Source organism: Nothobranchius furzeri, chromosome 1 (genome assembly GCF_043380555.1).
Source record: "Nothobranchius furzeri strain GRZ-AD chromosome 1, NfurGRZ-RIMD1, whole genome shotgun sequence".
Classification (NCBI taxonomy): Eukaryota; Metazoa; Chordata; class Actinopteri; order Cyprinodontiformes; family Nothobranchiidae; genus Nothobranchius; species Nothobranchius furzeri.
The window spans coordinates 35,375,555-35,403,006 of NC_091741.1; the positions used below are offsets into that span (position 1 = coordinate 35,375,555).

Here is a 27,452-nt window from a genome sequence, read left to right on the forward strand (position 1 = left end):
ATTACTCATAATAAGTAGTTGGTTGGCTGTAAAAGCTGGGGCACCAGTGGATTATTATTCATAGCAGGGAAATTGCCCTTTGGCATCTTAAGTATTTAATGTTATTTAACCAGTCAAGCCATGTGTCTGTTTCTCGTTTGCTGCTTGCTTTGAATCTTTTTGGTCGCTTTTGTTGCCTACATCACAAAAGGAAGTGAAAAATAAAAAGGAAACATAAATTGACATAAAAATTAAAGATGGTCCCATCAGTGTAGAAAATATGGAGCTTGAATTTGCAGAGAAGGATTTATCTGATGAGGGGACGTCATGGATGAAGTGGTGCTCCCATCATGCATTGTGCCTGTGAGGAAAGTATTAGGATCCTGAGGTGGTTGAACTTGAACTGATCTCAGCTCAGCAACGTTTATTCTCTAAAATGAGGTCAGCTGATTATCTTCTCCCCTGATGGCTCTGTTGGGATTCATCAAGCTGCAGTTGTTAAAATAATTTGTGTTCAGAGAACAGAAGAAGCAAATGAGCCACAACGGATTTCAGGCTCTGCCTCTCTAAGGATCTGCTGGAGGTTTAACCCAGCAGTCATAATCTTTTACCATCAAAATAGGTAACATAACTTGTCATTTTTCAATTAATATAAAAACCCAACGTAAGTCAATAATTAGATGTCGTTACATGTAATGAAATGACATTAGTGATTTATTTTGAAAAACATTTGTATAAAATTAGGGATGTGTGTTGGTGAAATAATGGCGATACGATAAGTATCACGATACAGGGGAGACGATACAATATATCACGATATATTGAGATACAGTCAGTCAGACGATATTAGAAATTTTTAGACAGAATTTATTATGGGAGAATTCAATAAAGAAGAAGAAGAAAATATCATTTCTATAGCGCCTCTCAAGATAAAAATCACGAGGCGCTTCACAAAAACAAAAAATATAAAAATATAAAAAAGCATTTAGAAAATGTTTAAAAATATATTAAAATGAGCAAAAATAGACAATTGTGATTAAAAGTGTAAAGAAAGAGAGAGAGGTGAAGAAGGTCATACAAAAGCCAGCTTGAACAAGTGAGTCTTCAGCTGCTTTTTAAAGGAGACCACTGAGTCCACTGATCTCAGGCTCAGGGGGAGAGAGGTCCAGAGTCTGGGGGCCACAGCAGCAGATGATCTGTCACCTTTGACCTTTAACCTGGTGCTGCACAACCAGTAGGTTTTGGTCACTGGACCTCAGGGACCTGCTGGGGGTGTAGGGACTGAGAAGATCACCAATGTAAGATGGTGCTTGTCCATGTAAGGCCCTATAGACCAGAACCAGGATCTTGAAATGAACCCTGAAGTTGACTGGCAGCCAGTGAAGCTGGAGGAGAAGCGGGGTGATGTGGGTGTGTTTGGAGGACTTGGTCAGAAGCCGAGCACAGGCGTTCTGAACCACCTGTAGACGGTTCAGGGAGGTTCTGCTCAGACACGTGAAAAGAGAGTTACAGTAGTCTAAGCGTGAGGAGATGAACAGTCCAAACTGATGCTTAACAAGTTTAACCTGAGGTATCTGAACCATAATACAGGTATTTACACTTCAATGGTGGAAACAAAACTCATTGCACACTGCTGCCAACTAGAGGTTGGTGTCAGAATTACACCATATATACTCCTTTTTGCATGTAAATTCAACAATTAGATACACGGCTTTAAACATCGATATAATATTGCAGGAAAACAAATATATCACAATATGTTGCCATATCGATATTTTCTTACATCCCTATATAAACCAATATTTTTCTATTCAATAAGGTATTTCTGAAGCATGTAAACCAGGCATTTGTTTTATTTTAGGTCAGCCAAAGTGCTGTGGGGCTTTATTTCTGTTTTCTTTCTGTTGGGTTCGTGTGTCTCACCCTGCTCTCTGCTCCCCGTGTCTCCTTAAGAAGTCGGCCCCCAGGAGGAAATGTGCTGCTTGTAAGATCGTGGTTCACACCGGCTGCATCGAGCAGCTAGAAAAGGTTTGACACAAATCCACTCCGTCATCACAGTTGACGGCTAGTTCTGTAAATTAGATCTCCTTTCCACCTCGTTCCCGTTCAAACAAAAGCAGGTGGCCTCACCAACTCTCCCGTCTCCCTTCAGATTAACTTCAGATGCAAGCCGACCTTCAGGGAGGGGGGATCCCGGACCCTCAGAGATGTGAGTGCTTCTGCGTGTCAGCCGTCCAGATGAGTGAGATGAGAAAACGCGAGGAGTCATAGCTTTGTGTGTTATGTTCTGACCGCAGAACGTCCTGAGACACCACTGGGTTCACCGGCGGAGACAAGAGGGGAAATGCAAACAGTGTGGAAAGGTGAGCAAACTCAGACACGAGAAGCTGCAGCTGATGCTTTTTTAGTCTTCAACTAATTTTTATCTCTTCCTTCAGAGTTTTCAGCAGAAGTTTTTCCACAGTAAAGAAATCATCGCCATCAGCTGTTCCTGGTGCAAACAGGCTGTGAGTTATTTGTTGTTTATGTTCAAGCTGCTATAGCAAAGATAAATTAGCACCATTAGGACCGCCACTTTCCTGGGTCCTTCATTCATTACACACTTGCATATTTAGCAACAGAACACCACTGGTGTGAGAGGTTCTCCACTCTATAATGTCAAGAGAAGGAGAAACAGCTACGACTACAAGTTTAGGACAAACTACCAGAGTCCCAAAAAGAAAAACGCCATTTAAAGTCACAGACAACAAAAGACGTTTGGATCTAGAAAACGGCGGCTGGTGTTTAGCGCCATCTGGTTTTCTCTGGCAGTGTGTGCTTCTGGTTTGGGTGGATGCAGATCCAGAGAAGGCGACTATTCAGTGACCGTGTTTGCATTCGAAACCTAGCTTGTTCTGTAGATTCGCTATATCGGCTTTAATCGCTGTAAAATAAAATGTATAAAACCTGTAAAGTTTAACAAAGTGTCAGAAAACTTAATGCTTCACCATGCGTAAGCTCAGTTTAACATATTATATTATAAATACATAAAATAAAATTAGGTGTGGTAGAAGCTGACTGTCATGTTAGCGGGAAGCCTCCTGACCCACACGAAGAATCACACACACAAAGAAGGTAAGAAACAATAATAATGTTTATTTAAAGGTCGTCGTCGTCTTCCTCCGCTTATCCGGGTCCGGGTCGCGGGGGCAGCATCCCAACCAGGGAGCTCCAGACCGTCCTCTCCCCGGCCACCTCCACCAGCTCCTCCGGCAGGACCCCAAGGCGTTCCCGGACCAGATTGGAGATGTAACCTCTCCAACGTGTCCTGGGTCGACCCGGGGGCCTCCTGCCGGCAGGACATGCCCGAAACACCTCCCCAGGGAGGCGTCCAGGAGGCATCCTGACCAGATGCCCAAACCACCTCAACCGGCTCCTTTCGATCCGGAGGAGCAGCGGTTCTACTCCGAGTCCCTCCCGAATGTCCGAGCTCCTCACCCTATCTCTAAGGCTGAGCCCGGCCACCCTACGGAGGAAACTCATTTGGGCCGCTTGTATCTGCGATCTCGTTCTTTCGGTCATTACCCAAAGCTCATGACCATAGGTGAGGATTGGGACGTAGATCGACCGGTAAATCGAGAGCCTGGCTTTCTGGCTCAGCTCCCTCTTCACCACGACAGATCGGCTCAGCGTCCGCATCACTGCAGACGCCGAACCAATCCGCCTGTCGATCTCCCGATCCCTCCTACCCTCACTCGTGAACAAGACCCCGAGATACTTAAACTCCTCCACTTGAGGTAGGACCTCTCCCCCGACCCGGAGATGGCAAGCCACCCTTTTCCGGTGGAGAAAAGGTGAATAACTGAACTCAGGGCGCAACTTCAAACGAAGTGGGAACAGGACCGGAATCTAAAAAAGAAAACACGGGGGGGGGGGGGGGGGGGGGTTTAAATCCAGGAGCTAGAGAACCAGATGATAACCGAGGAAAGGAGAATCTTACGGAGCAGGAACTGAGGATGGATGTGAGGAGGAGGTAGGTCAGGTCTGGTCGATGATGGAGAGGGAAGAGGCAGGTGAGGTTTGGTTGATGGTTATCCAGGGCAGGTGGACGGCGGAGATGAGTGACGATGCTGAACACACACTCCAGGGAAGCAGAAGCTCAGGCTGAGATCCGGTGGTTGGTCTGAAGGCAGGACGGGTAATTGAAACAGAGCAAGCAAGACAAGCGTTCAGGAATTTACTAGAGTTCAGGACGAGGCTGGAGGCTACCGCTGGAGTGTGGACACACCACTCCTTAAATCCCCCGGCCTTGCTCATGGGCAATCAGCCACAGCTGAGACTCTCCGACACGCCCACCTGCAAAGAGACTCGGAGGAGCGAAACAGCAGAACCACGACACTGACCCAACACAGTCTGAGCACTAATAGGTCCTGTTGCTCATGATGCTGGGCCTCAAACGTGCCTTTGAAACGGACTTGCTCTAGTGTGAAACCGCACGAATTACTGCAATGAAGTATCCAGAAGTTTTTGTTTCTTCTTTTTAATCCAACAGGGTTCAAATGAGACCAGAGAAGTCCAGTTACCTTCATTTGAACCCTTTTGGATGGCCGTGACCTGGATGACTGAGAACCTCCACCAGCATATTTCAGCATATTATTTTCTTAGTTCACTTCATAGGAACATAGAATCGGTAATAGTTGTGTCCTGTTTTAGTCTTTTTTTAAACTTCTATTTTAGCAAAACTTGAATCCGATGAAATGTAATATTAGGTAGATCTTTACACTTCATCAGGAGGTGTGCCTAAGGGTCTAACAATCACAAGGGTCTGTGAAAAGTTCGGGACCGATATTCTTGTTTTTCCTTTCAGTTCCACAACAAGGTGACGTGTTTCATGCTGCATCAGATAGAGGAGCCGTGTTCGCTGGGGGCCCATGCTGGAGTCATAGTACCCCCCTCCTGGATCATCAAAGTCAGAAAACCACAGGTGAGACACGCACACGCAGAGCGTTGCCCTCCTGTTGGTAAAGTTCAGCAGATGTCGTGTAGAAACACTAAAAACGACTTTGTCGGGTCTAAATTTGAACGACAGCCTGTCAGAAGCTTGACGTGTTTTATTCTAGATTTGATGAGATTTGAGCTGACGAACGTCTGATCTGTCTGAGGGCCCTTCCAGTTTCTGTGTCTGTTAGCCCTCACACACACACACACACACACACGCACACACACAGATGCATAAAACTGTATCCCGCGGTCACGTCACATGCTTCGCTGCACTTCTAATCACCATCACGATGAAGCTGGTGACAGTGAACTAACCGCTAGACTCCGTCTGTGTCTCAGAGCTCTCTGAAGAACTCCGCCAGGAGGAAAAAACGAACGTCGTTCAAAAGAAGGACAAGCAAGAAAGGGCTGGATGTGAGTGTTTTTTTATCATCTTCTGGGGTTATTTTTACACCCACACCTTTTTATGTGATCTAAAAATGACCTCGCTGATCCAAGATCTTATCGGCTAATTTTAGTGAATTAAACAGAAATGATCTGGTATCGGTTTACTGGGCTGCATGGTGGACAGTTGGTAGCACGAGTTAGCATGTTCTCCCCACGCATGTGAGGATTGGACGTAATTTTCACTTTAGAAGTGGGGGGACACGGGGGGGGGGGGTTATCTTTACAGTATGCTCTAATGGGAAACAGGCTTCAACACAAACGGTTGTTTTCCGCTTGGTCCTAGAGCTCAACCAGTGTCAGTTTAATATAGTGTAATATTGTTTTTGGATGGTAAAAAGTGCAGGGGTCAAACCTTGACTTTAGAAAAAGTGGGGGGGACATGTCCCCCCCATCACCCCCCAAAATTACGTCAATGCTCTGGTTAAAAACATACATGCTAGCTTAATTCTTTGCTAAATCCATGGTTGTGAATGGCTTTGGATGAAAGCGTCTGCTAAATAAATAAACAAACAGGAATTTTGAACCATGATTAATGACCCGCGCTTGTATAGCGCCTTTCTGAGTCGGAGGACTCCAAAGCGCTTTACACTACAGTGTATCATTCACCCATTCACACACACGTTCACACACTGATGTTGATGAGCTACAATGTAGTCACAGCTGCCCTGGGGCGCACTGACAGAGGCGAACCCGCCAGGAACCGGTGCCGCTGGTCCCTCCGACCACCACCAGCAGGAAGGGTGGGTTAAGAGTCTTGCCCAAGGACACAACAGCAGAATTCTCTGTCTGGAGCCGGGATCGATCCCACAACTCTCCGATTACTGGACAACCCGCTCTGTCTCCTGAGCTACTGCTGACCCTCTTGAACTTATAAGTTATGATTCCAGGATTCCGGTGTTGCATTAAAACCTAAATGCAGACGAACCAAAGCATCTCTAAAGACAACAAGCTCTGCAAAGCAGAGAGTCCACATGATGAACAAGAGCCTAAAGTTGTGATGATCAGAGAACTTGGGAAGCAAAGTGAGCGGCAGAAAAGGCGTTGATTACATATTTATTAAACGATCAATAAGATGTGATATTCCATATGGTAAATAGTAAACAACCTGTATTTGTATAGCGCCTTCCTAGGGTTCTAGGACCCCCCCAAGGTGCTTCACAACACAATCAGTCATCCACCCCTTCACACAGCAAGGACACAACAGCAGAAATCTCTGGTCGGAACCGGGATCGAACCTGCAACCTTCCGATTACTGGACAACCCGCTCTTCCTCCTGAGCTACTGCTGCCCCTATAAATCAATGAAATGTCAATCTGATTGGCCTTTGAAAGTTTGATCAGAAGACTTTAGTTTCTTTGACTTATTCAGGGAGCACACACGTCACATTGAGTCAAAGTCAAGAATATAGTTATAAAAATGATTTTAATTCTATTTTCCTAAACTAAATGATTGTACATGACAACGTACGAATGAAATGATGGTTATACAGGTAACAGATGGTGGTGGAATGATGGAATGGGAGCTAGATGTTGTAGCAGAACCTTTCTTAAGGATCTGAGAGAGCTTGTGGTGTCTGGGTTGTAAAATCACTTTAGCTGTATGGTTTGATAAGCTAAAGTTTGTTTATAAAAGTAAGTAAGTAAGTAAGTAAAAGTTTATTTATATAGCGCCTTTCTCGGATATAAATCACAAAGCGCTGTACAACATGATAAAATAAATACATCAGAAAAACAATAGCAGTGATAAACGTAGAAAATAAAATCATGAGTATAAACAAAGTGAAGGTGTGAACCCGAACAAAGCCATAAAACCATCCGATGCAATCGTGCAGAGTCTACGCACCCTTGTGTGAAGATCCCCAAGCAATCCAGGGGGTCAGGAGGTCCAGATGTACACTGCCGATGCCGTGGACCTCTGGTACCGGCGCTCGTAGCCAGCTCAGAATACGACCCTTCTAGTCTGGGTTATCTTCAGGTGGCGGCAGGAAGCTGGAGTGTCTACTTTGTGTCTAAGGCTGTTGGGTGGCTCTTAAAAGAGCCGTTGTGTCTGAAATAACTCGTAAGCCTTGCAGAGAGGCTTTGACCTTGAGGTCAAAAGATAGGAGGGCCTCAAAATGCGTGTTCACCCGATTGGCTTTATCAAGTGAACGGCGACGACTAACTAGATCAGGACGTGATTCCTGTTTTCATCAACTTTGTTTATAAATTTGGCAAATCAGAGTTTGACACGTTAAAGAGGCGTTACCAGAATACCTCAGAAATCACGCCTTCCCTCAGATCCTCAGTGAGGTTAATTCTCAGTGTGAGGTGGAAGTGTTTTAACAGCTATGTGAATGTTAAAACCTTAATATTAATCTTATGATGCATGAGTATACTGATAGACTAACTTGTTAAATCAGCAAATACCGATCTGATGTAGTTTAACATCTCAAATGAATCATTGCAGGAAAAATATTCATTTTAATGCATCATTGATTGATGCACACATTATTCAAACATTTTGGGATTTAACAAGAGATGATTATATGACACTTATGCATTTGTCACGTTTAGGGATGCACCGATCAGGTTTTTTGCTGCCGATCACCGATACCGATCACGTGGATTGGCCAGATATTTTGTACAACATTATAATGAGTGGTACAAACTACATAATCTGGAAATAAAGGAAATGTAACCTAATCTAAAATGGTCTGTATTAGGGTTGTCACGGTGTGAAAATGTAACCTCACGGTTATTGTGACCAAAATTACCACGGTTTTCGGTATTATTGCGGTATTTTTTTTTAAACGTGTTACATTTTCACACAATTAAATAAACCCTGTATGTCAGGAAATATTGTCCTCAGTTTGTGTCTAAATTTTGCCTAAAATGTGTTATTTTGTAATTATGTTGTTTATTTGTTTACATTTTTCCCCTTTAGTCTTTAAAATACCAATATTTGCCCATAACTTCTTATTTTATGTCTGTTTGATGTCATCATTTTAAATATTAGATCAGATGATACTCAGTACTCAAGTATACTTCTAATCAGATACTTTTTTACCCTTACTTGAGTAATAAACCCTATATCAGGAAAATATCGTCCTCGGTTTGTGTACTTCCAGTGAGCTTTGCAGATGTGGGAAAATGTCATCAGGCAGTAATCGTTGTTAAATTCATAATTATTCTCGGAGAGAGACCAACTCTTATCTGTCCCTGGGAGCCCCGTAATGCATAGCGTCATTTCAACATGGCGGTGTCCGCGACACGGTTTATATGCAGGTAGCGGCGCTGCGGCTGCTTTATATAGCGACTCGTTGCATTCTCCCTCAACCCAAATCCTCGGATCACGCATTTTAGCTAAAACGCTAACGTTAGCTTGCCTTGCGTTGACTGTAGACTTGTGGGTGATGGTCACGCAGATGTGTCATGAGATTTGAAGCGTTGCTGCCTTTCACAGACACTTTTTCTGCACGTGCTGCAAACAGGATAGCCGTCTTCTATCAACTGTCCCTCGGCATTCTTCAAATACCCAAAAGATGCCCGTACTTCCCACTTTGTCTTCTTTGAGGGATAATAAATGTCCTGAGCGCTGCCGTCTCCTCCTTTGGCCATTATTTCAGCTTTAGCTTCAAGAAAGTTTTGGTTGTAAACAACAAAGTGCACATGTGCCGCCGGCAACTTCAGCAGATGATACGGTGGCTGGTAAGGGTCACCGTGCCTACACCGCAGCCACGGTAATCCACCGAGATAATATAGTTTTTTTAAAAACAAGGCGGTTATTATTATTGTCAATTTTTTTTACCGGGGTTTACTGCTACACCGGTTACCGTGACAACCCTACCTGATCGGTCTGCTTTGATCTATTTTGAAAACTCTGATCAAAACCGATAGGGGCGCTATTGGGCAATTGGGATCAAATGCCGATCCATCGGTGCATCCCTAATCACGTTATAAAAAGTCATTTATGATTCAAGGAAGATGAATGAAAAATTGTGTAGATATGCCATCAGGGGTGTGGCCTATTACTGGATTAAGAGTTATTTAGAGAACAGACTCCAATACATCCACATTAACAACACTGATTCACAGCTACTGACAGTGAACACCGGTATCCCACAGGGGTCAGTGTTAGGTCCCTTGTTTATTCTTTATATCAATGACATATGTTTAGTTTCTAAAACATTGAATTTCATATTATTTGCAGATGATACGAATGTTCTATGTTTTGGGAAAGATTTAATAACATTAATGGGCAAGGTTGAGAAAGAATTAAATGCATTAAAGTGTTGGTTTAACTTAAATAAATTAACTTTAAATCTAAATAAAACAAAATGTATCATATTTACTAATAGAGCAATTACAGTGGATACACATCTCAGAATAAATAACACAGACATTGAAAGAGTGAATGAAATAGAATGTCTTGGCGTAACCATAGAAAAAAAGTAAAGTTGGAAACCGCATATTGACTCAATTAAAGCAAAGTTATCTAAATCATTAGCAGTTCTCTATAAAGTTAAAGAATCTTTAGATGACAAAGCTTTATATCTTTTGTATTGTTCCTTGATTCTGCCTTATTTCATGTATTATGTTGAGGTGTGGGGAAATACCTGCGAAACCCACTTAAAGTCTTTGTTTACAATTCAGAAGAGAGCAATCAGACTTGTAAACAAAGCAGCTTGTAGAGAGCATACACATTTACTTTTTACTCATTTAAAAGTATTAAAGCTAAGAGAATTAGTTACATTAAGAACTGCACAATTTATGTATGAAGTGATGTATAATTTGATGCCAAAACAAATTCAGGATCTGTTCCAGATCAGAGCGAGTGTTTATGATCTCAGAGGGTATAACATGTTTAGAAAGCCTAAAGTAAGAACTAAAATGAAACAACTTTGTGTTTCTTGTGTTGGGGTTGATGTGTGGAATAAATTAGACCAGATTGTTCAACAATGGTGAGGTTTAAGGGTATGTTTAAATCAAATGTGATCAAATATTATGAATCAAGTCAATGAAAAAAAGCATAAAATATTAAAGGTCATTATTTTTTTATAAAGCAAGAAAGGGGATTTGAATATATTCCCATACATTTCAATAATGATGCATAAATTATGGAATCGGTATGCTATTCTAACATTTAGCTTAAGTTCAAAGGGTTTGGGGGGGGGGGGGGGGGGGGCTTATAAGCTGATGCTTCTGCCTGCACCCATTCTTAGAATTGTGTAAGTTGTGTGTTTGCTTGTAAACCTGCAAATGTTTGTTTGTTGTACTAATTTTATTGTACTATTGATTTTAATTTCCCATAAACTCATTAAACTAATGCACCACAAAAAATAAAAATACTTGATTCAGAGTGAGAGTGCAGACAGTCTCGTCCTCTGCATGACTTTTGTTCCAGCCGAGATATTATGGCTACTTAGTTGGTTGCACGTCGTAGATCCTTACTTTCCTTGCTTGGAGGCCAGACAGATGTAACGCCTTCCTGGATGTGCAGTTTGTGTCTGCAAATTCAAAGTAAATTTCTGGTTATCTTTGATGTTGACCTTTGGGTATGCTACAAGGATTTTCAAAATAAACATTTTGGTGACGTGAAACCCGCCGTGCTGTGCCGCCGCTGGGAGGTCCTCTCCGGGCGCCGCTTCCTGCTTAAGTCCGGGAGGCTGGGATTGCTTCCCGGCCGGCTGTTTGGCTCCGCAGACCATGGACGTAATTTTCACTTTAGAAGTGGGGGGGACACGGGGGGGGGGGGAGGGGGGTTCTTTACAGCCTTCAACACAAACGGTTGCTTTCCGCCTGGTCCTAGAGCTCAACCAGTGTCAGTTTAATATAGTGTAATATTGTTTTTGGATGGTAAAAAGTGCAGGGGTCAAAACTTGACTTTGGAAAAAGTGGGGGGGGACATGTCCCCCCTGTCCCCCCCCCCAAAAATTACGTCCATGCCGCAGACGACCTTCCGCTGTGGGCTCTCGCGCGCGCCGGCTTCGGGGTGACTCCATCGCACTGGGGGAGTGAGGGAGTACCTTTCATTTGCACGCTTGCACATAAAAAGCTGGTTGACGGTGTGTTTTACGCTTGTGTTGCGTCTGCCTTTCAAACACGAGAGACGTTTCGTGTTTCAGCAGAAGGCTGGGGAAAGCCGCTGAGGCGTGTCCTAGACCCGGCTGTTGAGTGTCTGACCTGTCTTATTGAAATAGAGCAGAAATAGACAGACGGGCGAGAGCAAACGCTACTGGGAAAGGTTGTAATACGGACTGTATCAGGTGAACACGGTCCGACCCACCGCGGTGTGTGGGCAGTAATACGGCTGAAATCGCAGACTCGTGGTATAAAAGCCGAAAACCTGCACTTACAGTGGGCTGGCTGAATCAATAAATGATATAATAGCGCCGCGGTAAAAACTAGTGTAAGCCAGAGCAGAGTCCAGATCATGTAAACATGGTGAAAACTTAACTGATCTCAGGTCAGAAGTAACACTAGGGCTGCTTGATTTATACCAAAGCTAGCCACCCCCTACACAGGCCTGTAGTCAGCCTTATGGGCCATTCCCATCTGTACCGGGTCGGCCCGGGCCGGGTAGCGTAGGTTGTTTACATATCTGGGTGGCCTGGTATTTTTCCGGGCCAACCAAGGCTCATTCTCAGCCCTCTTCTGGAGGGGGTCTGCTTCAGGCCGACCAGGACCAACACACCCACTGCTGACAGCAAATTCACACCTTCCATTAGAGCAAGCCTCTGATTGGTGGGTAGAATCAGCCCACATGGGCTTAAGGCAAGGATGTGTGGAATCAACCGGGCCAGGCTGGGTCCGACCGGGGCTACCCGACCCGGGCCGACCCGGTGCAGATGGGAATGTCCCATAAGTGGGTGCTGACAGGTCCAGACGTTGGTGTTTTTCTGTCTCGTGTAACTGAAAGCATTAGAAGAACCCGACAGAGAGCTCCTACCCTGGAGCCAGATGTGCTTCTTGCTGTTGGCTGGTTGGGTCTGACTCGGTTCAGCCCCGCTGGTCTCAGTGAAAGTGAACCCACCAGCTGGAGGAGTGCTCAGAAGGGTGTTTCGTTGATTGTCTGGGTTTTTCTGCTTTAATCTGCAGAAACTGGGTTAATCCCAATGAACTCTGGATATAAGAGTCCAAAAATGACCAACACTTTAAACTCAAGTTTTTTCTTTTTTTCTGTTTTATTCAGGACTCTAAATGGCGTCCGTTCATTCTGAAGCCCCTCCCCTCTCCTCTGATGAAACCCATTTTGGTTTTCGTTAATCCTAAAAGTGGGGGCAATCAGGTGAGCAACTACACGCCGACTGGCATTTATGTTCGACGCGCCTTTTGGAAAACCTGTGATCTAATCTATGCGTTCTCTGATCTTGATGCTTTATTTTTATTTCTCGTTTCTCTTTGATCTTTATTATAAACAAAACGGTTTCATTTCTCTTCACGTTATTAATCCTCATTAATCCTGAGAATCGCATCTAAAATGGGAGAAACTGATGAGTTAGCTATAAAATAACATTTTATGTTGGTTTCTATTATCTTAGCTGAATTTTTATTGACCGTCGTGGTTATTGCCATTATAAAAGTGTGGTGACCACAGGTTTCTGTGCACAGGGTGCCAAGCTGGCTCAGATGTTCATGTGGATCCTAAATCCTCGGCAGGTCTTTGACTTGTCCCACGGTGGACTACGAGAGGCGTGAGTAGCTCTTCCTATGGACAGGAAGTCTTCGGCTCCAGTTTTAAGGCTTGAATCTTCTTAACTTGATTTATTTCTTCATGAATAAAAGATTTTAATTATTATCCGGTTTTATTTACACATCATGGACCAATCAGCACCTCTCTCTTTATCGCTGCCAGTCAAGCAGAGCCAGACCTCATTCAGCTTTCTGCTCTCTGTCAGGTTGGAGTTGTATCGCAAAGTGCCAAATCTGAGGATCCTCGCCTGCGGCGGAGACGGGACGGTGAGATCCGCCGCGTTTTGTTTACACTCGTCGTGTTTTGGTCCAAACATCTAGAGCTTGTGGATGTGTGGTCCTTCTCTCCGTAGGTGGGGTGGATCCTCTCGGCTCTCGATGAGCTGCAGATGAATCCCCAACCTCCGGTCGCTGTGCTTCCTCTGGGAACAGGAAATGACCTCGCCAGGACGCTCAACTGGGGTGGGGTGAGTTTCCAGCCAGACGGTTGACAGAAAGCAACAGGACACAATGTTTTATCTTCCAACTGCGTGTGTGTGTGTGTGCACGTTTACACTTAAAGTTTCATCAAAGAACAAGAAAAATCCTGCAATGCTGATTTGACACAATCCAACTTTTAGATAACCATGTGACCAGAAACACTCGACAAACGTGAGAAAGCCTAACCCTAACCGTAACTTTGATCTTGTTTAGAGGTTTTTATCACTTGCTTAGATGTTTATAAGCTAAGTCCAGTCTTCACTCCTCCAACATGTCTGCAACCTTCAAAGCCACATTCCAGGATGTCTGAGCGCTCTTCCTGCACATTTCACCCTTTAAGCCTTCACCTCCGTTTGATGGCCTCCAACAAACACGCCAAACACCCACGACATGATCCCAGTTGACGTTATCACAGATTTCCTTCCACTTTGGGAGTAAATTAAATAAATTTGGCTTTAGGTAAAAAATTCTAAACACATTAAACATATCTTAAAAATAAGCTTTATTAAGTGGTTTTATTCATTTTTGTAGTTTTATTTTCTGTATATTTTTCTACTATAAAATCAGCAAATGTTTCAAAAATATTTCATTCGGATATTCATCAAACAGAGAACAGAGACGTGGTCATAAATCAGGGAGGTTAGGTGAAAGCTGCAGCACAGTGTCTTCATTAAACAAAATCCAATACTCCAGATGCTGCGTCTTGAAATTTAGCGTCTCTTTTTCATCAAAGTGCAGCACTTCTGTTGCAGGCTGGAGCCTTTCGCAGTTTGAAATAGGAAAACGCTCCGATGTGACATCCTCTTCTGGGCGAAAAGCCCACACGAGTCGAAGCGATCTTTAAGTTTTACAATAATGAATAAAGTGTCCTGGTTCGTGAGCATTTATCATTCGTATGGATTAATGAGAGACTGAACCAGGATTTAATCTGTGGAATATTTCTGTTGGTACCGAGCAGCTGAGAAAAACCAGAATAACAGTTTCTGTAACAACGAGAAACAAAAGGAGAAAATATTAAAATGAATTTACTTTTATGTTTTAGTTCTCTGACCTTTTTCTCCTCTTGAATATTTCTGTTTGCAGAGAATTTCATTTTTTTAAAGATAACTTGTCTTCATTCTCTTTTATTTTTTAGTTTAAAGGGGCTTTATGGAAGTGTGACAGCCAAAACATGTATAGAAATAATAAATGTCTTCTTCATACGTTCTCCTGCAATGCCCTGGTCCTGTAGAATGAGCCCTGGCATTTTTACTGTGATTGCCTGTTTTTCTGTAAAATCACAGAAAAAGAGAGATGCTCGGGTCGAGCAGGCTGCTTCATGCGCGTTCACGCTCAGGCATCGCCCGTAGCATTTGCTATCCGTAGCTTTAGCAGCAGAGAGAGAGGCAGTGCCACTTTGTCGCTGTTCCTAACGCCTAGTGACAAAGCTAGCTACATTTCTGAGGACCCTTAGCTACTTTCTGTAGAACTTTCTTCTAGATATTTCCTGCAAATTAGCAACAAAACAGCCATTTTCACTCCGAACCGTTCTTTGAACGTTGTTTCAGCTGTCATCAAGGATATAAATGTTACAGATACAAAGGACGTCACTGGCGCTTTAGCTCACCTAGTAAGATGTCTGACTCTCATGCAGAAGACCTGGGTTTGGTTCTGGATGTGAACATAGTTTATTTAGAGTTTATTTTTTACATTAATGGTATATTTTTTACAGTAAGATGCCCAAATATTTATTTGAGACTCGCCGAACGGCATTGAATTCACAGATAAAAAAGATGTGGGTTCAACTTTCATTTTGGAACAATTTTTCAAGCAAGGGAAGGGAATGATCTGAGCATGCAGGAGGACTGACCCATCATAAACCTTTGTCGGCTGTGCTGAAGAGAAAGCTACAGAACCACATTATTTAATTAATTAGCTGCACGTTCTCCTGTCCTCTGTCCTCTGGGCCACACACACACACACACACACACACACACACACACACACACACACACACACACACACACACACACACACACGCACACATACACACACACACACATACACACACACACACACACACACACACACACACACACACACACACGCACACATACACACACACACACACGCACACATACACACACACACACACACACACGCACACACACACACACACACACACACACACACACACACACACACACACACACACACACACACACACACACACACGGGACTGTCTCAGCTGTTATTTTCGTTAAGGAGTGTGCACGTACAGCAGCGCCTTGTGCACGAGCCTCCTATTGAAGCTGCTGTTACGCTTTTGGCCTGAGGGGGCAATGACGAGCATAAAAATTCGAAACTCCGTAAAGTCCCTTTAAGTTTCACTTTCCTTTCCTCATTTTTCCTCCTCTTTTTTCTTTTTTGACTCTCCTTTCTTCTTCATCTGTTCCTCCGAATTACTGATTTTTTATTGATATCTGCTGAATTAGAATTCATATTTTTCACTTTACTGTCATTCATGACATTTTTAGCAGAAATAATGCAAAGGAGAAGCACTCCAAACATCATCTTCATAGTTAAGGGTTGAATTGACCTTTAGGTCACTCAGACAGCTGACCGAGCACCTATGAACTCGCCTGGTTTCTGCGTCTTAATGCGCTTTTGCTTGTTTGTTTTCGTTTCAACTGCAGGGGTACACGGACGAGCCGGTGTCTAAGGTGCTGTGCCACGTGGAGGACGGTGCGGTGGTGCAGCTGGACAGGTGGAACCTCCTGGTGGAGAAAAGTGCTGTCCAGCCTGAAGAAGGCACACAAAAGGTCAGGAAACACAGGCCGGTGCAAGTTCTAGAAAAGGGATTATAGAGATGTTAGAACAAGGATGGGCGTAAACATGGCTGCACTCCTCCTGAGACCGTGCATCCAAACATGAAAATGTTGGGAGGTTTTTTTGTTTAATTTAAACCTGTTAAGATTAGTGAGAAGATTCTGGTTTGATTTAATTCAAAGTAGATTTTGAACGCTTTAATTTTTTTTTGTAGTTTATGAGGTGCCTAATAATCCCAAACAGCAGGGTGGATTTAGAATTGTACACCAAATAAAAGCTGAGGAGATTAAAATTTTTATTTATGTTTTTTCTTTTGAGTTGAAAAGCAGGAAGGAAAGGATAGATGGGGAGCAACAGCAAATAAAGAAACAGCAGCCGCGCAATAAAACTGTTTAAAACAAAGTTTCATGGCTAAAAACCTGTGAAAATGTAAAAAGCACAGCAGAAAGTTCACAGCTGAAACTGCTTCAGGATAATGACTCACCTTTAACCTAATAATAAATGAAGTTTTTTTTCTGAGTGCAGCTTCCTCTGAATGTTTTCAACAACTACTTCAGTCTGGGCTTCGACGCTCACGTCACCTTGGAGTTCCACGAGTCCCGAGGTGTGTGAAAGCCATCCTTCCCTGTTCCGTTCTCTCACATTTCGCCCTGTAGTAGCTCCGTTTAGACCAGGGGTGTCAAACTCATTTTAGCTCAGGGGCCACATTGAGGGAAATCTAGTCCCAGGTGGGCCGGACCGGTAAATAAAAAAAAAAAACTTCAGATTGTTTTCTTTGTTTTAATACAATCAATATAAAACAAGGCTGGAGCCTGAGGACAGTGTAGTACAAGTACAACACCTGAAGTGTACTTGAAAATTTGAAAAAAATTTAAAAAATCAATCAATAAAAAAACATTCCTTAGTGATTCAAAGAGCTTACAGATCACATGGCTAGATCAGTTTCATGCAGCACTTAAAGTATATTTGACTCATTTTACTTTACATCTTTTAGCTTTCACCAGCACATCGATATCAGGAGTCACATCCTGAGTGGCGGCCAACTTCAGGATGTGATTCAAGTTCTTGTGTGAGCCTTGAGCGCAGCTTTGTTTTATTTATACTCACTACAGAGGAAACTTGCTCACAAAGATACGTTCATTTTCACTCTACATTCTAAAGTATGAAAATAAAGTTTACACAACCATCTCGCGGGTCGGACCCGGCCCGCAAGCGGGTTAAGTCCGGCCCGCGGGCCGCATATTTGACACCCCTGGTTTAGACTCCACTCCTTAACCTAGAGCACGGCCAACCTGCATATTGATGCATGCACAGATAATTTCTCCCTTCTTGAAACTTTTTTGGTGGTTTTTTCGTTATTTTTAGCAGTTTGGACTCGTGTTTATGGAGCTCTTCTTATTTTCTTGTTGCTTTGCGTTTGTGCAGAGGCAAACCCAGAGAAGTTCAACAGTCGCTTCCGCAACAAGATGTTCTATGCAGGAGTGAGTGTTTACTTTACACACACACACACACACACACACACACACACACACACACACACACACACACACACACACACACACACTACATGCATTTCTGTCTTAATGATGCAGTTTCATGCAGTGATGAGAAGTTGAGCACGTTTAGATCTTTAGGAGGAATTCTATTATCCAGTAAAACATCTTTGTTGGTTTTAAATAAAAAAGTAGTTTTATGTTTTCATCATGTGGCTTAAATCAGTTTTCATCATCCAGTGAGAAAACCTAGGGATTTGTCCTTTATCCATAATGAACAACATGAGACGTGCAATATTCATTTGATGTTCTTGCTAAACAAATGTCAGCTTCTTAATAATTCATTTGACCTTTATTCTGTAGATGAGTAGATATGAAATCCATTAGTTTTCAGCTCCAAGCAGCTTCCAGCGTAATGGACTTGATGCTTATTAGGTTGTTGATGCATCCTTTTTGCTTGTTTTTGGTTCTTTTTTTTTAGCATATTGAGTAAATATGAACTTGATTGTTGTTTAGCAACCGTCTGTTATGAAATCCTAAACATGTACCTCTTCAGATCCAGCTGACACTTTGTGGGAGAAGTGAGCTGGAAGTGAGAGATGCTTTGTGGGAGCTGAGGCGGAAGCGTGCAGAGGAGTGATCTCTTTTTAATGAGGGGAAACGTAATGAACTGTAATTCTGTTTGATTGTGTGTGTGTGTGTGTGTGTGTGTGTGTGTGTGCGTGCGTGCAGGCTGCTTTCTCAGATTTCCTTCAGAGAAGCTCGAGGGACTTGTCCAAGCACGTCAGAGTGGTGGTGAGTGTCGACCCTCTCTTCGTGTCTGGGCTCGTGTCGTCTCTCGTGTCGACGTGTCCGAGCTGCAGGTCGTTCTGGTGGTTAAACGGGACGTCCTTCCAACTATCGCCCCCCGTGATGAGCCCTGCTCGGTCACGAATCCAGGACAACAAATCTATTCTAATTTTCTCAGCTCCTCTTCTTCTCTTTAACAGTCCTGAAGTTCACCAGCTGAAAGGTCTGAGAGTCACCTCCTTGGTGCTCAGCTCTGCCAGATGCTGTGCCTTTGACATTTTTCATACATTTAATTTAAGAAATGGAAACAAAATCTGTCTTCGTGAGAGTCTACTGATAAAAAAATAACATCCAGCCGACAGACTCTGTGTTGCCTTTTGTGTGGCGGTACAACGCTGGCTCATCCCTTGAGTTAGACGCCTTTTTATGCCTGAATGATGGTGTGTGATGGTGATAAATAGATGCAGACTCGTGGAGCAGCCTGTAAAGCAAATGACAGAATAAAAAAATAAACAGCAGTTCTACTTTTCCACCCTCTCTCTGTCTTCCACAGTGTGACGGCACAGATCTAACACCCAAAATCCAGGAGCTGAAGTTCCAGTGCATCGTGTTTCTGAACATTCCCAGGTGGGAATGTTTTTAGTTGTGTCATATCGTGCTCCAGTTGGACTTCTTTTGGTTGTGTTTCCCAAACTGAGGATGAAAAACTGATGAGAAGCAAAAGAATGAATGTAAAAGAACGAAGTTTAAATATTGGACTGAACATCAGGCAGCCAGCACCATCTATTGTTTTCCATCATTCCCGTTTGAAACTGAACCAACGGGAATCCTTCAGGTTCTAAGACGGAGCTGAGCATCTGGTTTCGGGACGGAACCGAACCGGCGGTGTGGAGACCTTTGAGAGGCAGATGTTTCATATTTACGCGTTTGGCGCTTGCAGGTACTGTGCTGGCACCATGCCGTGGGGAAACACGGGCGATCACAGAGACTTTGAGCCACAGCGCCATGACGACGGCTGCATTGAGGTCATTGGTTTCACGATGGCCTCGCTGGTAAAAATAAACTTCCCAGAAAAGTCCACCTTAAATCGGCTCAAACAGAGAAACCTGAGAGATTTATTCATGTTTCCTTATTCCCACCAGGCTGCACTGCAGGTCGGAGGTCATGGAGAAAGACTCCACCAGTGTAGAGAAGTTATCCTCACCACCTACAAAACCGTACCTGTTCAGGTAACTCGGTGTGAATCTGACCAGTAGGTGTCACTTTTGGGATGTTTGCATGATTTGGATTGAACACATCTGCGGTGGTCTCTAGTATAAATGAATGCCTTGTGAATCGATCTCTATGGGAACAAAGCTCTGGCGCTCCTGTTTCAGGAACTAGACGTGAGCCTGATCAGAGTTGAGCAGAACACGGCAGGATTTGGAGTCTTACTTCCTGATATTTGGACATCTAGTCTCTGATTGGCCAACAGCAACACGACTCTACCACTGACTCCCATTTTTTTCTGCAACGTTGATGTTTTATCTCCACAAATAACACAAACCTGGAGGAGTTCTGCTGTGTGGTAGAGTAGCTAATGCTAACGGTTAGTTTCCACTAGCTGAGACGTTCTCTGCCGTTTCCTGGACGCTAAGCCAACAACAGCCTTCCCCGTCGTGAGTCCAGATGGGTGAGTCCATGAATGTTAGTGACAGAGTGACGTAGATCTGTCAGGATTTTCTAATCCTAGAGTTTCACCGTCTGTTTTCTGTCAGAAGCTAATGCAGGAGATGGGTGTAGGAGACTATTTTCATCCATCCATATTTTAGGTTTAAAGCACATTAAAAACACAGCACAGCAACTGACCAGTGTGCTGTACAGTCGAGGCAAGATCATAAAAGCTATGGTAATGAAAACATGGCCAATTAAAAACAAGAAGGGACAATGGAGCACTCAGTAAAAACAGTCCAAGGAGTAAACGTCTGTTCAAAGAAGAAGCATGTTTACCTGATCCCGTTTATCAAATAAACAGTTCCTCAGTGAAGTTGGCCTTCAAAATAACTTGTAATATTTAAAACTCCTTTTTATGTTCCTTCTGTGTTTCTCATCGTACACACAGAGGAGCAAAGTTTCCGTTTTTACCTTATTGCAGGGTATCTGCAGGTCCTTAAAAAGCCTTAAATTAGCTTTTCCAAATTTAAGGCCTTAAAAATCCTTAAAAATGACAAATAATCCTTAAATAGTTTCCAAAGGTCTTAAATTACCAAAAACCCAATAAAAAAGATTCTTTTATTTCTATAAAATTTTCGTGAATTCCTAGTTAGTTTGGCATTTTTTGTGTGTGATACTGGCGTTAGCGGAACCGTACACATTCGGTTGGTTGTGAAAGGGGGCTATTTTTAGATGAGCACGCTAGTGGGAGTTTGCGCCATGGGGAAGTGCAACATTAATGGTAACTGGATGGCTAATCCCACATTCACGGCGTGGTTAGCACCGGTTCCAGGGAATAGCTGGAAATTATCGCTTAAATTTAATAAAAAAAAAAAAAGCTTAAATTTGGTCAAAGTGGCCTTAAAAAAGGTCTTAAAAAGTCTTAAATTAGGCTCCCTTAAACCTGCAGATACCCTGCTTATTGTGTCTTCTCACAGTTGCCTCCGATTCTTATTTAGTCACACTGGATTTGTAACTTTTTAAAATAGCTGAAAACAGGAATAAAATATTTATTTTTATGTCTGTGAGGTGCAACTAGTCGGATATTTTTCCAGAACTGAAGAAATCTTGGGTATTAGGAGGATCAAAACCGATGCTTGAATTTTTTGGTCTATTGAAATATTTTATTTCATTTAAAATAAGTCGTAAAAGGAAACAAATCTAATTAAATGTAAAAAGCAACCTCTCCATACGTAACGCTGAGTTGCTGCGTGTTATTTTGGCGATCGTAAACGAATCTACCCGCTGGCCTGGCGATGATGATGTGGCATCAGACAGGTGTGTAACTGTGTTTGGAGTTTGCTTCTTGGTGGGTTTCCGGTTCAAGTCCAGGCTCTTGTTTGCTAACAGCTGCCAACACATAATAAAGCACAACACCGGTTACTACTAAATATTTTCCATAGAAACTCTGTTTTTAGTCGTTTCCATGTGGAGCAGAACCATAACTAAACTGGAAGCGCTGGTCTGACTGGGTGGCTCCACCGTTCACTTTAGTAAACTTTATTTATAAAGCACTTTTCACATAGAATTACAAAGCGCTTCACGTAGATCAAAACAAAATAATGATCTCAGAACAGAGATAGATTAACATCAGGAATAAATATCATAAAACATGAAAGATGATTACAAATCTGAGTTAAAATAAGAGAACACAAGTTTTATGTAAAAGCAGCTTAAAAGGGTCTTTAGCTGTTTTTTAAAAGTATCTAGAGTGTCAATCCTACGTATGGATAAAGGAAGATCATTCCAAAGTCTGGAAGAGGCATCACCTGGACTTTTATATCTGGTCTTTGGAGCTTCTAGAAGGTTCTGGTGTGTGGACCTGAGGGCTCGTTGCCTGATGTTCCTCTGCACAACACTAGAGGGAGCTCATGTGTCACAGCTTAACAATGACTGCTATAAATACATTAAATGGAGGTTTTTGTCAAATGCAGACAGATGGATCCATCCATCCATTATTTTACCCGCTTATCCACACGGGGGGGGGGGGGGGGGGTCTGGTGCCTGGTGCCTATCTCCAGCCTGAAGACAGTCTCCACCCTGGACAGGTTGACCGTCCATCACAGGGCAGCACAGACACACACAGGACAAACAATTATGCACACACACACCTAAGGACAAGCTAGGGAGACCTGTCAACCCGACAGTCAGGTTTTTGGATTGTGGGAGGAAGCCGGAGCACCTGGAGAGAACTTGCAAACTCCTTGCAGAGGGATGTGAACCCAGGACCTCCTTGCTGCAGGGCATCGGCGCTAACCACTGTGCCACCCATGATAAAACTCAGAAAACAATATTAGTTATGAACTTAAACCGTATCGTGTGTGTGTGTGTGTGTGTGTGTGTGTGTGTGTGTGTGTGTGTGTGTGTGTGTGTGTGTGTGTGTGTGTGTGTGTGTGTGTGTGTGTGTGTGTGTGTGTGTGTGTGTGTGTGTAGGTGGACGGTGAGCCGTGTCGACTGGCCCCATCTACTCTGCGCATCTCACTTCGAAATCAGGCCAACATGGTACAGAAGAGCAAGAGACGGACCTCAGTGCCCCTGCTGAATGAGTGAGTCTCACACACACACACACACACACACACAGATGAAGTAGGCCCATCGTGTTGTAAAAACCCTCAGAGTGAGTCATGCTATCGGTTCAGTGAGCTGACATCCACTCCTCCTGATGTCCCGCGTCTCCCTGCAGGACGAGGGGACACGTGTAACGTTGTCTCTGGGAATTAGAATAATCAGGTTTATCTCCAGTGACACGCTAACATGTGACGCACTGCTGCTTCCTCTTTACGGTGGTGGCCATACTGGTTTGTGCCAGCAGTGTTTTACTCCGATTACCTGCTGTAACACCCCCCCAGCCCCAGCCCTACAGCGTCTCTGTCCTTTGTGGGAGTAATATTTAAATGTACACGTGTGTATTTCTCTGCTTTTCAGTAACGAGCTACAGCAGGTGTGTGCATGTGGTAGAACACTAGAGTAATTTCTTGTAACTGCAGTGTTTAATGTCACTGCTTTTGATGTTTGTCCACTTACCTTTTGGGGTTTTCTCCGTCTTTCCCTCCTTTTTACTCACATTTTCTTTTTCTCACCTCTTTATCCCTTTTAATGAAACACCCGCGATCTTCTTGGTTATTATTTTTAATTTGTTTACCTTCTTTTTTCCTTCTTTACACTTCTCTTCTCCTCACCGCCATACATTCCTCCTCTCTTCTGCGTTGTTTTGTTGTTTGTTTGTTTGTTTGCGTGTGTGCGGCCGTAGTATTCAGAAGGTGTGTGCAGCTGATCTGCGCCGCCTCTCTGCTCCCCCTGACTCCTTCTCTGTGTAAGTACCTTCAACCCCTTCGTATGTTCGTGTCTTTGTGCACATCCGAGTGGACGAATGGATGCAGCGTCTCGTCTCGTTTGACCAGTATTTGACTGCCATTCAAACGTGTATTTGGTGTCATTTAAAAGAAAACATATCTAATTATTACAGATTGGTCCAAAACAATAAAATAAAAATGTCAAATATCGTAAAAAAAAAGAAAGACAACGAAACATATTAAAAGATTTTAACATTAAAGTCGATATTTTATTTATTTATTTATTTATTGAGAACCTCTTAGCTCACACCAAAGTGTGGAGTTATTCTTCCTGAGGTCTCTTTCAATTTCATTACAAATATTTTACAAAACACCCCCATCCCCATCCCCCCCCCCCCCACACACACACACCCAACAACAACACACTCCAGGAGCTCATTATAATCATACCAGCTCAATTGCTATAATAATATACCAATAAGTATATCAAGTGTCTATTAAAAATAACAAAAAGGTCTAAGTAGAAGCTTTTCCAAGGAGCGTGCTCTCGTACGTGGACACGGGGCCCTAGGTGGTTCTACTTTTATAAAGCTCCGCAGCTTTTTATTTTACTTCTGGCAAACAGAAAATTGTCTCGTTTTACAGTTTTTAACCTGTTTAACCCTAACGCCCCCCAAGTGGGGGCCTCTAGAGTTTCATGACCCAAACATCAACTGTCCACAAACTCCAAACACGACTAAAACCACAACCAAACAGCCCAGATGGGAAACAAGGCCATTTTAGATGGTAATAAATGAAGATACAACGATATTTGACCTTCTCTGGTGTCTGCTGGGGGAAAATAACCCTTGAACAAATTTAGTCGAGGACCCCTGGAATAAATAACACCATTGACTGAATTTCCTAAGTGGAATTTGAACTCACAACCTCCATCTTGTCAGCACTTTTACACAGGGCAGCTCTTCTAAAATAAAGTTCAAGTATTATTTTATCTTAACGTATCAAAAACCAAAAACTGCTTTGTTTACAGTCTAAACTGGTTTGATTGCAGCTGTAGCCGTGCTCGGGGAACGCAAACAATCACCGACACTTGGGACATGAAACTCCAAAAGCCCCCGACTGGGAGGCGCCAGGGCCTAAAGGGTTAAAAACTGCACTGCCCGACCAAAAACCCAGCAAATAGGATCTCGTCCTCGTGGATAATTACTGCACGGGCGATGATCTTTCAGGGAAACATCGGAGTGTGTGAGGTTTTGTTTTGGTGGCCGTGGGCTGGGCAGTGGAAATTTTTTATTAGGTCGAACTGTTTTCATTTGCCTTTTCTAACTTGAATCCCCATTATATGTATTATTTTTGCTCCCTTTATCACAAAAGCTTTTTTTTTTTGCTGTTAGAAAATTGCAAGACAAATAAAATGTTTAGTTCCTTATGCTTTTGACAAGTTGACCTCGCTAAGCTGATCCTTAACCTGTTTTATATCAGCCCTGCAAAGAACTCTAATATATGATATTTACAGGCTGTGCAGCACATTTAGATAAATAAAACCGAGTATTGACACATTTATCAGCTCCAAATAATAACTGAATTTAATTGAACAACTTTAAAGAGCAAGTCACCCCCTCATAACCTACCATCTAACATCATGGTGTACCTCTTAGCCAATAGCGATGGCAGATTTAAATTCAAATGCTGTGCAGAGTTTTTACCTGACGACGGTGCATCGCTGACAGTTTTAGGCAGAAAATTTAAATTTTAACTAAGAAGAACTAAAATGCCGAGTTATTGACTACATTTGCCAACAGCACGATCAGACACTCATTTATATAGTTGATCAGCAAAAAAATGTTGATCTGGAGTCTTTCTCTTCAACTTGAATTGTTCACAACAGTATTGTACAATTACAATATCGGAATTTGCTTTGGCTTTTTGGGGCAAACAGTCATAAATAAATAAATAAATAAATAAATACCTGAGATTTTAATGAAAATCTGTCAGATACTGGTCAGACTGTTCTGTGTTGTTTGTTGTTTACAACAATGAGACTAAAAGAGGGAATGAGTGTGTGGCAGCATGCTGAAGTCGTCTCCTCTCAGCGAGTTCTGCCTTTGTGTTTACGTCCTTCTCTTTAACGGTACCGTGAGCTCTGCTCTGATGAAACCTCCACCAGCATCCCCAATGAAACACATCTTCATCTAATGTCCCAGCTTAACCTGAAAAGAGTGGAAGTCAGACTGATGTTCATGGGAAATGGCCTGTATTTGATATAGCGCCTTCTAGAGTCCTGGAACCCCCCAAGGCGCTTTACAACACAATCAGTCATTCACCCATTCACACACACATTCACACACTGGTGGTGATGAGCTACAATGTAGCCACAGCTGCCCTGGGGCGCACTGACAGAGGCGAGGCTGCAGAGCACTGGCGCCACCGGTCCCTCCGACCACCACCAGCAGGCAAGGGGGGTTAAGTGTCTTGCCCAAGGACACAACGACAGCGACAGACTGAGCGGGACTCGAACCTGCAACCTTCCGATTACGGGTCGAGCACTTAACTCCTGTGCCGCCGTCGCCCATGCTTCCTGTCCTGTTAGACTCCGTTTACACTGAATCAGTCCCCAGCGTAAAACCTCCAGGAATGAGACATTTTAGACTTTAAAGCAAGTTTGAAGTGATCGTTTGCTGCCAGACATGAGAGGAGCCGGAGCTGCTTTTGCACCCAGAAAAAGAAGCATATCTGTTTTGTGGTTTGTGTGTGTGTGCATGCATGTGATCATATGTGTGCCCTCATCGCCGTGTGCTCGGGTACGTCTGCATCACGCGTGTGCACCCATATCCAATGGCGTGTGCTTTTCCTCCAGTCCTCACGCCGTTCCGGACCGTTTGCGTCTCCGAGTGAATCGGATCAGTCTCCCGGAGTACGACAGGCTGCAGTACGACAAGGAGCGACTCCGAGACATCTGTAAGGGCGACTCTGTTTGTGTTAGACGTTAAAATGCTTTAAAGTAGACTAACGTGTTTTATTAAATGTTCCTTTTGTTTTCTGCTTTGAAGTGATGTGTTTGTGTGTTTCCAGCAATCCCAGTTGGCATCGTGGTGGTGAGAGGAGACTGTGACCTGGAAACCTGCAGACTGTATATCGACAGATTGCAAGAGGCGAGTCTTCATCTTTGTTTCCATCCGTCTGCGTCTCTTAAATATCCTCCCTTTCTCTTCATCACTTTTCCATGCAGCCTTGCCTCTCCTCCCCTCTCCCTCTCTCTCCTCCTCCCCTCCTCTCCCCTCCTCTCCCCTCCTCTCCTCCTCTCTCCTCCCCTCTCTCTTCTCCTCTCCTCCTCTCCCCTCCTCTCCCCTCCTCTCCTCCTCTCCCGTCTCTCTTCTCCCCTCTCTCTTCTCCTCTCCTCCTCTCCCCTCCTCTCCCCTCCTCTCCTCCTCTCTCCTCCCTCTCTCTTCTCCCCTCCTCCTCTCCTCTCTCTTCTCCCCTCCTCCTCTCCTCTCCTCTCCCCTCTCTCCTCTCCCCTCCCCTCCTCCTCTCTCTCTTCTCCCCTCCTCCTCTCCTCTCCTCTCCCCTCTCTCCTCTCTCCTCTCCCCTCCCCTCCTCTCCCCTCCTCTCCTCCTCTCCCCTCTCTCCTCTCCTCTCTCTTCTCCCCTCCTCCTCTCCTCTCCTCTCCCCTCTCTCCTCTCTCCTCTCCCCTCCCCTCCTCTCCCCTCCTCTCCTCTCCTCTCCCCTCTCTCCTCTCTCCTCTCCCCTCCCCTCCTCTCCCCTCCTCTCCTCCTCTCCCCTCTCTCCTCTCCTCTCCTCCTCTCCCCTCCTCCTCTCCTCTA

At 43.7% G+C, this 27,452-nt stretch overlaps 1 protein-coding gene across 5 annotated transcripts in view; it reads left to right on the plus strand.

The window, feature by feature from the left end:
- The window catches only part of dgki (diacylglycerol kinase, iota), a 100,695-nt gene that overhangs the window by 59,560 nt on the left and 13,683 nt on the right, over positions 1–27,452 (plus strand). For 3 of the 5 annotated variants that reach the window (XM_070544025.1, XM_070544061.1, XM_070544086.1), the window contains exons 4-24: positions 1,933–2,007; positions 2,132–2,188; positions 2,277–2,342; positions 2,418–2,486; positions 4,826–4,942; positions 5,299–5,373; positions 12,577–12,672; positions 12,996–13,078; positions 13,283–13,343; positions 13,430–13,543; positions 16,232–16,357; positions 16,890–16,968; positions 17,790–17,845; positions 18,590–18,652; positions 19,200–19,273; positions 19,587–19,698; positions 19,789–19,875; positions 22,772–22,884; positions 23,589–23,651; positions 26,489–26,589; positions 26,704–26,783. In XM_070544025.1, the coding sequence (XP_070400126.1) occupies positions 1,933–2,007; positions 2,132–2,188; positions 2,277–2,342; positions 2,418–2,486; positions 4,826–4,942; positions 5,299–5,373; positions 12,577–12,672; positions 12,996–13,078; positions 13,283–13,343; positions 13,430–13,543; positions 16,232–16,357; positions 16,890–16,968; positions 17,790–17,845; positions 18,590–18,652; positions 19,200–19,273; positions 19,587–19,698; positions 19,789–19,875; positions 22,772–22,884; positions 23,589–23,651; positions 26,489–26,589; positions 26,704–26,783 (1,767 nt within the window). The remainder of the gene's footprint in view (positions 1–1,932; positions 2,008–2,131; positions 2,189–2,276; positions 2,343–2,417; positions 2,487–4,825; positions 4,943–5,298; positions 5,374–12,576; positions 12,673–12,995; positions 13,079–13,282; positions 13,344–13,429; positions 13,544–16,231; positions 16,358–16,889; positions 16,969–17,789; positions 17,846–18,589; positions 18,653–19,199; positions 19,274–19,586; positions 19,699–19,788; positions 19,876–22,771; positions 22,885–23,588; positions 23,652–26,488; positions 26,590–26,703; positions 26,784–27,452) is intronic. The other 2 variants (XM_070544044.1, XM_070544071.1) reach the window with 2 other exon arrangements.